At 41.6% G+C, this 17,907-nt stretch overlaps 1 protein-coding gene across 6 annotated transcripts in view; it reads left to right on the forward strand.

The window, feature by feature from the left end:
- ppargc1a (peroxisome proliferator-activated receptor gamma, coactivator 1 alpha) overlaps positions 1-17,907 on the forward strand; it is a 41,605-nt gene that overhangs the window by 12,695 nt on the left and 11,003 nt on the right. Inside the window, exons 3-10 of one of the 6 annotated variants that reach the window (XM_065288923.2) lie at positions 5,602-5,796; positions 6,785-6,907; positions 7,590-8,763; positions 9,549-9,594; positions 9,761-9,834; positions 12,738-13,776; positions 15,059-15,151; positions 16,904-17,024. In XM_065288923.2, the coding sequence (XP_065144995.1) occupies positions 5,602-5,796; positions 6,785-6,907; positions 7,590-8,763; positions 9,549-9,594; positions 9,761-9,834; positions 12,738-13,776; positions 15,059-15,151; positions 16,904-17,024 (2,865 nt within the window). The remainder of the gene's footprint in view (positions 1-5,601; positions 5,797-6,784; positions 6,908-7,589; positions 8,764-9,548; positions 9,595-9,760; positions 9,835-12,737; positions 13,777-15,058; positions 15,152-16,903; positions 17,025-17,907) is intronic. The other 5 variants (XM_073812985.1, XM_065288925.2, XM_073812983.1 and 2 more) reach the window with 5 other exon arrangements.

Consider the following 17,907-nt stretch of genomic DNA (forward strand, 5'->3'; position numbering starts at 1 on the left):
CCATCATCTTTAGGAAACCAAAACATTAGTTATTTTCGACAAGGTATTGTTCCAGAGTTCAGTTTAGCCACTAGTCGGAACATTGAACAAACAGAAACCGGAAGTTCTGTCCAGATGCATAACCTCTAGGGATGGCCGATAATTTACATGGGATTGTCATTGCGCATCTCGTCAGTAAAGCCAGTTCCTTGATTAGAAATAAATCGCCATCATCTGCTTTCAGATTGTGAGGCATTTACTACACAAAGCCGTAGTTCACTGACAATCGGGGCAATTTCGCATTAATTATCACGGACGTATCGCCTGCTATATGTATGCGATATGGCCCAGCTTGTCAGTGAACTACTGCTTTAATTAATCTACTGCTTCGATTAATCGAGGGCAAAAAAAAAATCGCCTGATTAATCGATTATGAAAATAATCGTTAGTTGCAAGCCCTACTAATAAAACACGGTGTGTACAGCAGTGCTAGGTGAATCAATTATCACTTGTACTTTTTTAAGCAGATTATTTTTATTTTATAGTTGCTGCACTTTAAAGACATCTCATATTCTTGTTTCTTATGGTCTGGTGCCTGTATTTAAGGGCACATTAGAGGTATACATATAAAAGGTATAGAGGCACAAATAAAAAAATGATAATATCTTCTCGTAAGTCAAGGTCTTGTACAGGTCTCAACATCCTGGAGTGGGCAAAACATGGGAGTCAAGGTAAAAGATAATGCATTTATTTAGTAATCAGCAAATAGCTTTTATCCAGTGAGATGAGAGCGATGCAGTGGGCTCTGATAAGATCATTTGCTTTCAGGTGTTTTGCCGGCTACTGTACTCAGCACCCAGTGAAAATTGAATAGCGTGACCTTTTGCAACCGAATCAAATTGACTGCGTTTCCCCACACATTCGGTGCTTTCAATTACCATACTTTTTTGATATCGCTCTGCAACCACACTCGTTTCACGAAGACTCTTACACGAGAACCAGGTGTTCATGATAAAGCGTGTGCAAATGCAACCCATAAGTGTTTTTGCCCTCTAGTTGCACACTGATGCATTCAGGACAGGAGGTCCGCCCTGCGCAGTTTACCAAATATGCTTTATTTTGGAGAGCATCCGTCTCTTTTGTTGGGCACTTTGACTGCACCTCTGTGTTCTCGCTGCAGTGCTGCTGCTGATGAGCCCCACTGCTGATATTAGGGTGAAAAATGACGGGCTGCCCTGCCTTTGTGCTGCTCACGAGTCTGCCAACATCCAAAAGGTCAGAGGGGACCTAGAGGGTAACAAAGCACTTTTAACAAGAGAAAGGGGCTTTACGCACAGGTGCACAAGCAGACATGTGTAGACCAATATGTAGTTCATTAAAGGGATAGGTCATCCAAAAATAAATCATTTAATTACTTTTGATATCAGCTGTTATTCTGTTTATGTTTATACGTCTGTAGCATTGCTACTTCTCATTTGAGCGAGGGTCTGTTTGCATGCACTTTTTTCGTTTATTACCTTATTTTTTGTATTCTAATGCTTTAAGAGTCCGAGCACCCTCGCAGACAGCGTCAGCATTATTGGGCGAGTTTCTAAAATAAGTCTGAGCTTCGAAAACTAAGTTTATTCTAATTGCATTAGGAGCAGGGCTGTGTGGACCATCTGTTGCACCCTGGGTAAAGCAGTATGCTAGCCCCCCTTGTTTTCCTTCTCCATCATCTTCTTTATTTTAGTGCATCCATTTAGATTATTACAACATTTCTTATTCAGGGGTTTTACAAGTATTTAGTATGATCTTGAAGGACATGTTGTCCATTAGTGTGGTGGAAAACATTATTTTCAAGCATGAATTCCTTTATGGGTCACAGCAACCAGTCACGTAGAGTCACATGTTTAAGGTCAGTTATTGGTTAAAAGCATTCACCAAGATTTGCATTCGTAGTTTTACTTTATAATGGACGCCAATAGATGTTGTTCTGCTCCCCGGTGCTTACTTGTAAAACTGAAGGTTTTTCTTCAGTTTGCATTTATTCTGATTGTTGCAGTCATGCATATTGATCAAGTTTGATTGGTAGCGTCACAACATTCGCTGCTATGTAAAATCTGATGGTGTTGTCCAGACAGAGGCACGGGGTGGTAATGTTTGTGAGGGTTATAAAAAGTTAATCTTTTTCTCTCTGTGATCATTGCCTCTGGAGCAGACATGCCTCAATGCCCAGCTTGCGGGATCATTTGCAGGGGAAATGAGGTTTGAAATAGTGCTGGCGATTTCACTGGCAGAATCCTATTTTTGAGTATGACATATGAGAGCTACGCCATTTTTGGATACTGTGATATGATACGGTTAGGCATATATTTCATTGTAACATGATCTGTGATTTGCAATAGGCATGGGAGGATTTTTTGTATATTTGTTATTGCATTTCTTCACTTACATTTATTTGCGGAGCATCAAACCACTGTTTAGATTCGAAAGTCTTTCCTATCGTTCTCTCCCTCTTCTTACCCAAGATGCTTTGCAATGCACATCTCTCGTATTGCAGTATGTTTATTTGATGCGTAATTGTTGAAGTCACCGTTAGATTAACACTCAGTGTTTTTTCTTTGTTCATCAGATTTAATGTGCTAACACCCACAGACAACCGTAGCTAGCAAACTCCCTTATCAATCATTAGAAAGTTCGTAATGGACCATTTCTGCTGAGCCTAACTTGCAAAGTATCAACAAATAAGTTTACAGAACAGACCGAATACTTTCTCGGACCATTTGGTCACACTGAAATGGTATCTTCTTAAATGCAGACTGAGGCAAAGTCTTGATGCACCCGTAAGACTTTACAATAAAGTTGTATTTGTAAACATTAGGTCATGCATTAGCTAACATGGACAATATATTTTAATTTAGCATTTACTAATAGATTTGTTTTTAATCGAAATGAACTAACGTGAACAATTATATAGTCATTAACTAATAATTACCTAACATTTGCTAGTCTATGTTAGCTAATGCATTTTCTAATGTTAATAAATGCAATACCATATTATAAAGTGTTACTGATGCATCTGTGTTAAGAAGAGATGAAAAGAGAGAAAAAAAAGCACAAATCTATGCATTTTTTAACCTTTTCCCACACATTCCAGGTCATGTCAGCCGTATGATGGTGTAAGGTTTTGGTTGTAAAACTCACTCTTAGTAATTGGCTTTGCGGGTTTTATTACCCCCAATGCTTTCCTACTTCGTCACGGTGGAGATGCAGGGCCGCAGACGTGCTAACAACCTGAACCTCATTCTTTCCTTACTTGGGGGTATTGAATATTCATTCAGATCTTCGAATGATATCAGACAGATTTTGCTCCTGTTTGCCTTTGAGATGAAATTAGGAGTAAAAGAAAAGGCCCATGCTACATGTTATCAGTGGCGTAAGTTATATCTCGGCAATACAATGGCTTGGGTGGAACTCAATAAAAGAGTTAAAGCAAGGACAATTTCAAAGACAGCCTGTCTGATAACAAAAAGGCTCACCTGATAATGAATGACTGGTGAGCGCTGGCGTGCTTCTGAAGTCACGGTGAGGGGAGGGGTGGTAGATGGAGTGTGACTACCAAGCACTTGCCAGCGTGTTTTATGGCTAATTGAAGCATTTGGAATAAAACAGCCATGAATGGCACCCTTTAGAATTAAGGCAGGTTAATATATTGTGATCCCACAATTAGCCAACGATTGTTAAGATCTGTTTAAGTCGGTGGGGTCCATTAAGCGGAATGGGAATTGGCTCTATCTATTTTTCATCCGCCCCTAGTCCTTTTTAAAGCTGCCAGAGGCAATCGATGGCAGGACTCACGGTTGCCAGGGGAATCTGGCAAATCTGACAACTCTGGATGTACTTTTCAAGTGTTGGTTACACTTTGAATTATGTGTCTGGATGGTGGACAAAGGTTATAAAGTCTGTTTTGCAGAATGGAGAGATTACAGATTTTGTAACAGGATGTTTTTGGCCGAATTTCATGTTATTGATTGCTCTTTAAACCCTGGAACCAGTCATTTTGTGTTTGATCCGATCCACATGTGATTTTAGTAAGCCACCCGCCCTTATTTGGGCACGTGGTGTTTGTTAAAGCCAAACTGCATTAAAAGCCTTTCTCCAAACCGTGTATTTCAAAAAATGAGCGCCTATTAAAGCAGCGACCCTAAATAACCAGGATTATAATTAGCTTGAAGGAAACGCTTATTGTTATTGCCCTTTTCGTCAGTGGCTGACTGGGATGTTTTAAAATCAAATCGCAGAGAGACAGGAGAATTATAGCTTATGGAAAGGACACCGTTAGCCAATTATTAAACAAGAGGTCAAGTCACGGGCTGCCTTTTATGTCGTCACAACCTGGGTACCCCGGTGAATATTCGGTTATCTCTTGGAAATATGTGCCGTTATTAAGAATTAGGAAACATGTCCCAAGGAGGACATTATGTGCTCAATGAAGCCGGACTTACACATTTTCCTCCCTGTCAGTGGATAATCAAATGCTAGAACTATCAGCGCTTCAATCTATTAAATGGAGAGGAATAAGTAAAATGGCCTTGTTTTGATGTCTCAAAAGCAGCTCCCATGGTATAGAGACATGCTGGTGTATAATCGCGGGACACTATTAATAGAAACGGGATCAAATAGGGTGATCACTGCACAAGGGGACTGCAGGCTAAGCAGCAGAACACTTCTATCTAAAAAGGATGGTCCCCCTGAAGCCACTGTGCTAGCGCCCGAGCGCTATCAGCAAGCGATACTAATCCAATGGTGTGCATAAAAGGATTTGTTCTTGTTGGCCTGCATACGCCACGTCCCCCAGCAATTTTGGTGTTTATCTTTTCAATTGCTAAGTCCCGTGGGTTTTGATGCTGGAACTTCAAGTACCTGCTACTTTTCCACAGTCACCTCACCATGGATACTGACACTCCTGCACTGCCTTCTGCAGAACAAGCAGTCCCAGCAACAGAGATTTATTATATCAAAGACTTAAAGTTTAGTAAAAAAAAATGCATTTGATTCTCTTATCACAATCTTAACAAAAAAATATTGCATAGCATCATTTGACAGGATGTCCAAGTACACGTGCCATTTATGTTTCAAAGTAGTGTCAGCATTCAATAAAAAGTGCTTAAATATTCTTTTCTGCTCACTCCATGAATCATTTTTAATGTATTTGTGAGTAATGTAATACATTGTAATGTCATTGACCCGTCTGTGGATTGTTGATTTGCCACATGAGACGGCAGGGATGATTGGTGGAACTTAATTTCCCTCTTATTTTCGGTCCGTCTTTCACTTCGCTTCCCTGGGTAGCTGCTGCGTGTCAGCTCTGTTAATGGGTTTCTTTGGGCAGATATTATTTTGGTCCAGTAAGCTGCATGTTTAATGTATGACTGACGCTTGCTGATTCATGTGGCCTAGGCAATTTGTAGTTGAAAGAGATTTGCGTAAAAAGTGCATGAGGCAAAAAAATCCCTCTTCTATTAACAATTACGAACGCACTGCTCTCCAGCAGACCGCGGAGTAAAGACAAACAAAATCGACTTCTCTGAACTAAACTGTTCTATTTTCTTCCACTCTTCTTTTCTTTTCGCCCCTAAGAAGATAGATGAAGAAAATGAGGCCAACTTGCTGGCGGTGCTCACAGAAACCCTGGACAGCATCCCGGTGGATGAGGACGGGTTGCCTTCGTTTGAGGCCCTGGCAGATGGGGACGTGACCAATGCCAGTGATCAGAGCTGTCCTTCCACCCCCGACGGCTCGCCACGTACGCCGGAGCCAGAGGAGCCCTCCCTGGTAAGAGACCCTCCTTCTGTGGCCAATCCTTTTTCGCCATGAAGCATAGCCCTCTCACTTTCTCAGTCCCACGCTGTTTTGCTTTCCTTCACTGCGTCTGTCTGGTCCTCACTTACACCAGATAAGGAGACGATGCAGGCCTGTGACCAAAAATGGGTACTGACTTGCCAGACAGCGGGTTTGGCAGCCTTGTGTTGATGTCTGTGTGCCGAACATGGCCACGCTGCTCAGTTTAAAAAGCAAATCTAAGTAGATCAGTGTTCCTGAGGTGTTAATTGCATTGTACATTACTGCAACTGAACACGCATAGCACTGTTAAGATGAAGCTACAGTACAAAACCTATGCAAAAATGATTTAATTAATCAAATAAGATTATTCATTTCTGCTGTCTATAGCAACCCCTCAAAAATGTTTTATGATCATTGTCATGTTTTAGGTGGATCAAAGTCTAATTGGCTACTTGAAAAGGTTTTGGTTTTTAATCTATAAAACAAAAATAAAAATGTGCCAGTGCTTAACAGACTAATTTAACTAAGGCCTAGTCCTGGCTTTAGCTAAGCCTTGTCTGTGAAACCAGACACCAAGACTTTTGCACAGTATTGTTTATCTGACTGTTTGTGCACATAGTGCCTTGATTAATGCATTGCTTACTAAAGCAAACATTTGGGAGTGTAGCATACATACACAGGCACATATTTTATTTAATACTGTAGTATATTTACTGTCGAGGTGTTAAATGCCAATGTATTAATCAAAGGTTAAAATGTTTGTTTTCAAATTATGCAAACATGCACAAGGTATAATTAGTTTTTCAATGCTGCATTTCCAGTAACCAATAAATGTAAAAAAGCAAAGGCTTTCAATAGACCAAATATTTGCATGCAAATTGTGCAAACATGTGCTTTCTTCTTCCTTCACCAATTGTTGATTGCATGTTATTTTAAATTCAACGTTGTAATCTCTGTGATCTGTTTCTTTGCTCTGTAGCTGAAGAAGCTTCTCCTGGCGCCTGCTAACTCCCAGCTCAGCTATAATCAATACCCAGGTGGCAAGGCACAGAACCATGCAGCCAGCAACCAACGGATCAGACCAACACCTGCTGTTGCCAAGGTAGGTGCTCGCTGCACTCCTCGCATCAAAGGCCTGGTGTGCGAGCTCATCTGCTAGTTCGATGTAATTTTTCCTTTCTGATAAATTATCCAAATTGTCTGTTCACTCAGGGGAACTAGAGCTTGATTAAGTTGCGTATGAGACGGAAGTGTTGTGGATGTCTCATCTAAAGTTGCATTACCCTTAATGATGTTCAGGACTTCTGGATAGCCCCATCTCATTTCCATGAAAAGAGGAGGCACGGAAGTGTCTTGATAGAATTAGCAATGTTGGTCTCCTCGTCACAGATATGACGATTCATTACCACAGGCCAATTTATATATTGAGAATAACCTAGCAGTTATTTGAGGCGAACGTCTTTCTTCGCATAAACAATGCACGCAACTCTCTTTGAGGAGTTAATTTTCCATAATGACTTTGACTCCTCTGTTTCTGGAGCTCTGCACATGGCTGTGTCCCAGAGGACGGCACTGTCCCCGCATGCTGCCTGCTTGCAGATCTTCTTGGAGCAAACCCAAGACCTCGTAATTAAGATGATGGGCAAAGCACGCTCGCATTGCCTTCTGGGAGGCAAAATCACCTCTGCGCTAACCCCTTGTTCTAATCCGCCCGTGTTACCGTTGTCTCCTATTACATCCCACGCTTATTCTGTACCTCTGTCTTTCTGACTCCTGTTTTTCAGACAGAAAATCCCTGGAACAGCAGACCACGAGGGGCCTGTCCCAACCGGTCCGTGAGACGACCTTGCACTGAGCTACTCAAGTACCTCACCTCAAGCGACGAGGCCTTCCAGATCAAAGCCAGGGAACCCAAAAGCACCTGGGCAGGCTGCGGAAAGGACAGGGGAGGAGCTTGCATCTCATCCTGCTCATCCTCCTCATCTCCATCTTCCTCGTCCACCTCCTCTTTCTCCTCACTGTCGTCCTGCTCCTCCTCAACTGTCTCCAAAAAGAAGACGTCTTCTGCCTCCTTGTCTTCACAGCAGCAACTGGCAGTGCAGGCCCAGCGAGGTGAGAGCCAGGGAGCCGGCGCGTGTAGTGTGGCTGGTGAGGGGGAAGGGAAGTGGAGGCGGTGTTCACCCGGGGAGCAATCCGCCCCGGTTGCGCTGTCCCGCGGATGCGGCTGCGGCCATGCATTCTCCGGCGAAGAGGGAAAGCCGCCAGGCCTCCAGCCAGGTGCTGACCCAGGCAGCTCGGCCGCCGCCCGCTTTATTAGGTACATGCACTCTTACTCTCAGCCGCCTAGAGAGATGGGTCACGCAGGCAGATGTGGTCATTGCCTCGAGGCGGGCGGTTTGGCTGTGGCTGGCCGTACTAATAGGCGCATCACTGTGACCATTAGGAAACGGAGGCAAGCACTAGAGCACCCCATGCTCAGTGAGCTGCTCACCTCCAGACCCAGGCCGGCCCGTTACAGGGCTCACCTGCAGATGCCCAGTGCCCCCCAAAAAAATAAAAAGCAAGCCCTACCTGACACAGATCCTAGAGTCCAAGAGAGCAGTGAAGGCTTAGAGCAAGATAGTCACGAGCATCATAAAAAGACACATGATCGAACATTTAGCATGGCCGACCCGAGCGATCTTGAGTGTTTAGCAGAGCTTAAATTAGACTTAGAGAACTGTTGGCTAAGCGTACCAGAACAGGTGACAGGAAGTGAGAGTTTGCATGATCTGTTGGGCCAAGCTGGGGAGGATATTTTTGATGATGTCATAGGCAGCCCCATGTCACTCTCACAGGGCCTGCCAAGCCCCTTGTTCCCAGACTCTTTAGTTCCAGACCACACCCCCTTCATCTCACAGCGCCCAAATATACAGGCACCCTGCAGGCACCCCGATGACCAAGTCCCACCAATGTTAGGTAATCTTTGCTGCATCCCCGCCCTCTTTCCTTCGCCTCTCCTCCTTTAACCGTTTCTCAGTTTGACCACGCACTAACCCTAGAGCTAACACAAACCTAACATTTACTTGGGAGAACAAACACATGCGACCAGCCGCACCTTTCAAATCAATTGGCACAAACTTTGTCCGTAGATTAATTATAAATGGGAGATGGGAGAAGCCGACACTCTGAACCACGGAGTCAGTCAATATCAAACTCTGATCTGTGCTGAAAAGCTTTTTTCTGTCGCTGCCATAATATAGCTATCTAACTGAGAGATACTCCCTAGTTGCAGTTGGAGACGGTCGCAGCCTCAGGCAACTGCATAAGCTTCCTTGACTCTTCTTTCTTTCTCTGCTTTGGTTTCAATTGCATGCTAAATATCTTCTAATTTTTACCATTTGTGCTATTCTTTTTCATTTCACTGTTTATTATTTTAAAGAGTTGTCCATTCATCCTTACTGTTGCAATGTGTGTGGGGGGGGGGCTTTTATGATGGGCTGGGAATCTGAACACATGCCATCTCTCCATCCTGCCTCACAAAGTATGCAGTCAAATTTTAAAACAAACCAAACAAAGGGGTCATGTTAATCTGACACTTGTTTTAGTCCAACATGGGCCAACTAGCCTTTCAGTGTAGGGTTTTGCAACTTCATTACTGTCACTGATTGAATCTAAGATTTAGTTGTAGATGTGGACCTGAAATATATTGGGTACCGTGTACACTAGTAAATTAATTACCCATGCTCCTTTGTGTTCTGCAGCCAAACCAACCATCTTGCCACTACCTTTGACCCCAGAATCTCCAAAGTAAGTGAGAGAGTTTTTACACAACTTTTGTAGAGCAGACAAAAAAGAGATCTGAAAAAAAATGAGGCATTTTGTTAATTTCATTTCCATTTGTGTACAGTAAGTTCACGCAAACGTTTCATAACTTCATCCCAATTCTCATGTATGTTTTTCATGTGTGTTACAGTGACCACAAGGGATCTCCGTTTGAGAACAAAACCATTGAACGCACATTGAGTGTGGAGATCTCTGGAACCCCAGGTAAATGAACACAGGATCTTTGCTTATAGTCAAGAAAATGACATTGAAATTGTTCTTGTTGCTAATCTGAAATATCTTGCTGTTTTCACCATTCAATAATAAAGAAAGGCTTTCTTGTTTCAGTTTATTGGCAAAGGGCAGGTTCTCCCACAAGCCTAGTTTAATAGTTTAATTAAAGCTTAGGGTTCAAGGTGAACTGATGAGACATGGTCAGAATTTTACACAGGCCTCTATTGATTACTTTGTCCATTCTTGGGGTGATTTATTGGAAAGTTTCTCTCTTCCTCTTTAAAGAAGAGTTTATTCTCTCTCTTTCACTTAGACTCTAATGCTCTTTGACTGGTCAGCTCACTTCTTCAATACACCACAGACAAATTGATGTGGCATTATTGTTTTAATTGGTTTTGCCATGCAATTTAGTTTCAATTTAGATACAGATATTATCTACATCTTTATTCCAGACAGTCTAGCAATGTGATTAGAGACATTAAGGTAATTTCCTAACTTAATTATATTTGTGTGTAAGATAGATATCCTAGGGAGATCTGGTCAGAGCAGCATAATAATAATGATAATAATAATAATAATAATAATAATGCTTTTGGCGAAATTTTGCAAGGGTGTCCACCTTATAATAATATTCAAGATTTTATGTACTTCTTAAAAACATGATGAAGTTGATGAAGGCAGCAGCCAGAACATAATTAAACTTAAGGTATATGTCAGCTGGGGCAAAAACACAAGTCTTCAGCAGTTCTCCCCTTTCCTCACTTTCTTTCTCAGCATAAATCATGCAGGTAATTATTTCTGTATCCCCCGTGCAGAGATTAATCATTCCAGGTCAATAAAAACAAAATGGCTGCCCTTTCTCTCTTACAATAAATGGTTCACGAGGAATGGGCCATTTGGTATTTACTTACTACAAGGTAATGGGTCTTAGTGCACAGATTTGACCTACCCTGAGGGTGGAATCCCTTTATTCGGTAAATTTGCTCAAATTTAGATTATTATTATGGGTTTTTTAACGTCTGTGATTCAATTGCACCTTAGTGCTACTGTATTTGAGGTGTTGTTCCACCCTATGTTAGCCTCAAGAGTAAAGTGTCATTTGAGGTCATCTTTACAGCTTGGCTAGACATGGCTAAAGGGTTTTATTTTATCTCAGTGGTTTAGGCAAAATGAAAATGTTCTTATTAACCCAACTCAAAACCCAGTACTACCCAAGGCGAAATTGTTTAGCCACGCAATAGACTTTTGGCATTAGACATTAGTTTTGTAGAAGAAGTGCCTTTTTGAGAACCTTTTTGTTGTACTACACTCCTATTTTGTTTTTACAGTCCTATAGACCTTTATAGTCAGATAATATGTTTTTACTGAAGATCATATAACTGATTAACCGATTACAAGTCAGTGCAAGACCAGATGAGACCTTTAAATCCTTTGGGTGCCATACATTTCCACTGGGGTTCGTGTCACCCTGACAGCAGTATGAGAAGTCATTTACAGAGATGTAGAATTAGAGAATACCCAGGCATTCCCACTGAAGAAAAAAACATGACACCTGCAAAATAGCCAGTTCTGTGAAAGCGTGAGATTTAATACACCTACCTAATCCCCATCCCTCTAATAGATTAACTTGAGCGGGGGATCCTTTAATTATGGTATCATATGACACCCAGGTCAGTCTTTGCTTCACTCCTTGCATGGCATTTTCAGATTACCACGGGGATCAGTTCTGTAGACTTTAAGTAATAATTTGTTCAGAGATCCCTATGTAATTCACACCTTGCCAGAAACAGATGAGAAAACCCACTGGCTTGTGATTGCTGTTTGCATCTGTGTGCATTCATCTTGGTCGCCTTTCACTGAACAGCACATATTTATGTAATCCTATGTAAAGTAATTTATGTAATGTAATGTAAAGGCGATAATGTGCCTTGGTTTATGACCCCCTGTGCATTGTTTTGCCCAGATGGTGTTTGATTGGTGCAGCAGAAGTTCCTTTGGCCGTGCACGCTTTCTCATAGCTCATTGCACTGGCATTATGATAAATATAGTCAGGGCCACTGTTGTTTTATATACTGCCTCAGTCTGCAGTGCTGTATCTGTTCAATTTACAGAGAGAGACTGACAGAGAAAAGAGACTGATGGAATATACTGAAGGCTAGGGGTAAGGATGTGCCTTTAAACAAATGATCATTTTGTTTGCAACACCAGTTTCAGGATAGGATCCTAAAATGGGGGACTGCATAAAGGTGAATTAAATCAAAAGATTGGCTAAAAATCTATTTATAGAAAAGTCGTGTAAATGAGTCACACTAACAGATTTCAGTGAGACGTTGAAATAGAGAGAGGGTGCGGTAGAGAAAAATAAAGAGGAACTACCCCAGGTTGTTTGTTGAAGTGCATTACCCATGCCGTAAAGCAGTGCATCTCAATACTTCCCATATAACTGCCATCTGTTGCCACATAAATCTGTCAGGATGGCTGGGGTTCACGAGGAAAAAGATGGCAATGATGTAGAAGATAACAGCTCCCCAAGTCACCGTGCTTTCACTGGAGACCCCAAATTATGGCTTTCGTACATCTGCATCTAAGTGTGCCAGCAAAAAACAAATGATCAGTGTGTCTGACTATATGAATGGTTATTTTGAGAGAGCTTCAATGAGGCGTCTGTCAAAAGGATCTCTGTTATTTTAGTATCTGTACGTTGGAGTAACTTACCGTCTTCATATCACAGTGCAATCTGAGGTTACATTAATCTGTCAAGGTTGCAATAAAACACGGATCAGGATTAGTCCTAAATGAAAGGGAATAATTTTATCAAGCTTAGAAACAGAACAAGTACTGTAATGGAAAGAGAGGGACTCTGTTTAATAAATCTTTTCTCTCTTTCCCTCCAGGTCTGACACCACCTACCACGCCTCCTCACAAAGCCAGTCAAGAGAACCCTTTCAAAGTATCACTCAAAACCAAGCTGTCTTCATGCTCTTCCTTGGCCCTGTCAAGCAAAAGGCCCAGGCTGAGCAGTGGGGGCTCTTGCCCTCAGCCAACCAGTGGCTCTATTCGGAAGGGCCCAGAGCAGACTGAGCTTTATGCCCAGCTGAGCAAGGCGTCCTCCACAATGCCCCTAGGGGGATCGGAGGAACGTCGGGGCAAGCGGCCCATGCCCCGTGTCTTTGGCGACCATGACTATTGCCAATCTACAAGCACAAAAAGAGACAGCACCACCACAGCTGCAGCGGTCACTGGGCCAATGGATGGCCGGCATGTAGAATGTAAAGACTCAAACATGCTGACCTCCGCTACTTCAGCATCATCTTTGTCTTCCACCAACCCCTCGTCTTCCTCGCTGGCCAGGCAGCTTCAAGGCCTTTCCCCCACAGCTCAGGGGGCTTGTCCGAAACTGGATGCTCAAGGACAGGACCACAACCCCACTTCGGTCTCCAAAGGTTCAGCAGAATGCAATTCTGCTGGCAGAAAACTACTAAGGGACCAGAAGATCCGGGAAGAGCTTAACAAGCACTTTGGAAACCCTCAGCAAGCCTTCTTTAATGAGGAAGAGGGTGAGCAGAGGGGAACTCAGCCAGTAGAGGACAGTGATTCTGGGGATGAGTACTCCGGCCTTTTCTGGGACTACATACACCCAGATCTGCCTGACTTCAAGGATCTAGAGGTAGGCCGGGAACGCCTGCTCTGCTTGGGGGAAGGTTCTCCACTTGAGCTGCTCCTTGAAGGGTCTCCCCCTAGCTCCCCTTCCAGCAGTTCATTCTCATGGAGTTCGGTTTCACCTCCTTCATCTCAGCTCTCCCCACAACACCTCCGTAGGCCGCGCTCAAACTCTCGCTCCCGACCCCCTTCCTCAGCTCATCATCGACGCAGATCCCTCTCCAGGTCTCCATACTCCCGCTGCGAGTCTCCCGACAGCCGTTCTCCCTCTTGGTAAGTTCCAGTGTGGAATCTACCACCCATACCAGAATGATGTTTACCTTGCAATCTTTTTGGACACAAATACACATGTCTCAGCAGGGGGAATTTGGAAGAAAGTAAACATCTTTCTGTGTCTGTCATTGTGAGCCTGAGTCTCGCAGCATGGCCACCGAAGTCGTTACCGCTGATTTGGCACAACCAGAGAAAAATTACATGAAATAGTCAATGAGCTTCGCCTTTGAGAGACACAAGACAAAATGAGCTTAGATGATAAATAGAGTCATCTTAGATGGTTTATTATACAGATGGAGGATAAATTGTTCATCTTCACACTTGCTGTTACACCAAATGAGCCTCTCTAAATTCGAGTTGAGACGTTATTTCACCATTATAGCAGTATATTGACTTTTTATAAATTGCAGGGACACCTTTAGCAGAAGTCTTTTATTTCAATGTTTTTCATTCCCTCATCATACACAAACAGTGCCGATGACAAAATAGAGTCCAGCAGAGTCATTTCTTGTGCAAACAAGCATCTGTCGCTTGAGGAACTTAATAGATTTATGGACGTTTCCTCAATGGACCTTTATCCCTTTAGCTTGCATTTTAGATACATTTCTATCCAGCACTCTTTGATGGGGCTCTGTTGTTTTTAGTAGCAGCTGTTGTTTTGCTCGACATCGTTGCCCACTCCGTCCCCGTGAGATGAAAGAAACGTCCTGTGAGTGAAACCATGGACACTTTAAAGTGGGTTATATCCATGTAGTGTGCCAGCAAGACAATACTTACACTTCTTACAAGTGATAGTACTGATAAACAGATGTTAAAAGCAATATTTCAGAGATTATACTCCTTTTACTAACCAGTGACATCTTTAGTGTTTATGTACTTATGGCATGGCAGTTCATCCTTTATAGACTGTATTCACTGAAAGACAATATCAGCTTAAAGCTACAATGGGGGATTCAATGTTTCATAAGATATGCAGACATTTATGCATCATTGATTAATACAAGATACAGTGAATGATAGAAAAATCTAAACAACATCTGAGACTTTTTTGCTGTGTTTATTTAAAGTGTACGTTTTCTCAAAGATTATTATGCCTAATGATATTTACGTCAGAGCTTACAACCCTATGCCATGTGTGATTGTGTCTGCCGTTTAAAGTTATTAGAAATGTAAATATTTATGTTCGTATATATCACACATATTATAATTTCTTGTAGTAATAATAATAATATTATTACATTTAAAATTTTACTAAAGATTTCTTTTCCTCTGCTTCACTCAGGTCTCCTTGCAATATGGACGATAGCACTTTTATTCCCAGGATTTATAAAAGCCCTCAATCCCAGTCTCATTCCAATTTTGGTCGGAGGCCCAGGTAAGTGCCAGCACATGGGAAAATGTTTTTTTTTCTGATATGCCGTGTATAAAGTTCATTATGCTGAACTCTTAATATTATGCTAGAAAATGTAAATGCAACGCTATATATGAGACAGACTTAAATACGTGCCATAAGGTAATCTACTGTGTCTTCACTTTCTGAGTCTGTCCTTATGCAAAGGAAGCAAGTCTCTTGCTGACTCTGTCTAATTGACATGATGAGTTGTGATGATACATCAGTTCATAGCTTAAACTTTGAAAACTTTTACAATAAAGCTTTCGCTGGCAGGAGCAGGTTGCATTAGGGACCTGCTTCCTCTCTGATGCACCTTTTCCCTTATGATACTTTAGCTCGTTCGTATTGCGCTCCTACACGGCGATTCCACCGTTGCAAATGGTTGTAGGAAAAGTTTTTGGACACAAAGTTCAAACTAAGCAGAAAGTAATGGCATGTGAAGTTGTGCTGACAGACACAGCTGGCAAATTTCTGCTATATTCCCTTAAGAGTAGCGCCATTGGGAGCCGTAACCTTTTGCGATGTAATGAGACAACTTATTAATGTGTTTGTTTGTGTTCCACCCCAAGAAGAATAGAAAGCAGTCTGCTCCCAGCTAGCTGAGAAAAACAATACGTTTATGGACACAGAGTAGAAGTGTAAGGCTGAGAGGTTGCTCTTTCATAGATCGAGACATGATGGAGGGAAGTTATGTTCATATGTTTAAGCAGCATTTTTTCCAGATGTTTTTTTCTGAAATTCCAGTGGTGGTGTGCATGTCACAAACTATGAAAAAGCACAGTGAGATGTCTTCAAGTTTGTGTGAATGTGAGTGCGCTATTTGCAAGGGGAGGCAACTGGTATCAGTGATGAACCACTGGCTTAGGGGCGGAACAATTAGGCAAGATATCCTCTCTTGGTCAAGGTTGTTAAAAAGTATCAATCTGTGCTACCAGTACACCATCAGAACATGTTTTCAGCATGGCTGGAAACATTATATCTCCAATAAGGTTCCTCGTTGTTTTACGGATGAAAGTGCTACGATAAACACACACATAGGCACCGATCCTGTGGGTGCTCTGGGGTTCGGCTCGCGCACCCCCCGAAATGGCCAAGCACATTATCCTTAAATAATTTTAATCAAAAATGCATTTGAAATTCGTGAGCCTCTCTGATTGTGGTTCTCATGAGTTGCAATATCTACAATGCTTGGAAACGTCACCACTTTCCTTTTTTTCAAGCTTGTGCAGCCTGCGTCGGCCATTACTAAGTAAACTAAGCACCCACTAGCGGAAAAATAAATTGTCGCCTATAAAAAGCATGTTTGTTAAGAAACAAACATTTACATTTTTATTTCAAAATATATGTATGCATTATATATTAGCCTTTTATGCATTAATGCCCGCATGCACCACACACACACATATTTCATAACCATGGCACCACTGCAGTGAATTGGTGCATTACCATCATGGTGGTAAAATACTGCCACCATCACAGTCCTAAGCCTAGTTCAATACAATTTGAGGCTTAATGTGAAATGTGAGATTTTTTAAAAGTTAAGATTTTGGTATCTTGACACATCTGATTGTGACAGTGATTCCTATTGAAGCTCTACAAATAAGGAAAATACGCAAGCATCTTCATTTGCTCTCCATATATTGCATTCTATGAGGAAATAACTGAGATATCTTATTTGTGATGCGTCTTTCCTATGTACTTATGATTTTTTTTCTGAAATGTTTTAAACTGTAGGTATGACAGCTATGAGGAATATCAACACGAGCGTCTGAAGAGGGAAGAGTACAGACATGACTATGAGAAACGGGAATATGAGAGGGCTGAACAGAGGGAGACACAACGTCAGAAAGCACTAGTGAGTAACTCATCTCACGATTTTATTCAATTATTGGCTGTGTCTTCAGTTGCATGTCCTTTTGTGCCCTGGCTTTGGCTTTTTATTCAAACTAGTGGAGGTCAGCCTTAATTGTTATATGAAGCTCACATTGAAAAAAAATTCCAATCCTTTGTTTATTTTTTATCCTACTTCTACTTCTTCATGTCTTTTGTGACTTCATGTATGTTTCTTAAAGGGGTCATGGCATGAAAATCTGACTTTTCCATGTTTTAGTGCTATAATTGGGTTCACAGTGCTTCTGTCAACCTAGAAAATGTGAAAAGGTCAACCCAGTAACTTAGTTTTGGTAAACCATTCTCTGCAAGCACGTGAAAAATTAGGTCATTGAAATTTGTCCCTCCTTATCATGTCATAAGGAGATCTTATTATAATAATACCACCCCTTAATCTGCACTATCCAATCACAGCACTGTCATTTAGTTTAGAGAGAAAGAGAGAGAGAAAAAATAATTCACAGCACAATTGAGTTTGAATTGCAACAAACCACCATCATTGTGATCAGTGTTTGCACTTCATCCCCTCATTTGCATTTTAAAGGACACACCCAAAACGGAAAATTTTTGCTCACACCCTCCAAAGTGGCAATTTTAACATGCTAAAATAAATTTTCTATATGGTATTTTGAGCTAACACTTCATATATGTGCTCTGGGGAAACCAAAGATTTATTTGACATCTTAAAAAATTATTGTGACATGGCCCCTTTAATTGTGCAGCCCTTTTAAAAAAAATATGCATTGATGCATAATTACAAGGATGGTTAGATGAAGGATCATGGATGGATGAATGTGTGGTTATCTATCTACTATAGGCAGATATATAAACAATATATCCCTTTAGTG

Source organism: Paramisgurnus dabryanus, chromosome 2 (genome assembly GCF_030506205.2).
Source record: "Paramisgurnus dabryanus chromosome 2, PD_genome_1.1, whole genome shotgun sequence".
Classification (NCBI taxonomy): domain Eukaryota; kingdom Metazoa; phylum Chordata; class Actinopteri; order Cypriniformes; family Cobitidae; genus Paramisgurnus; species Paramisgurnus dabryanus.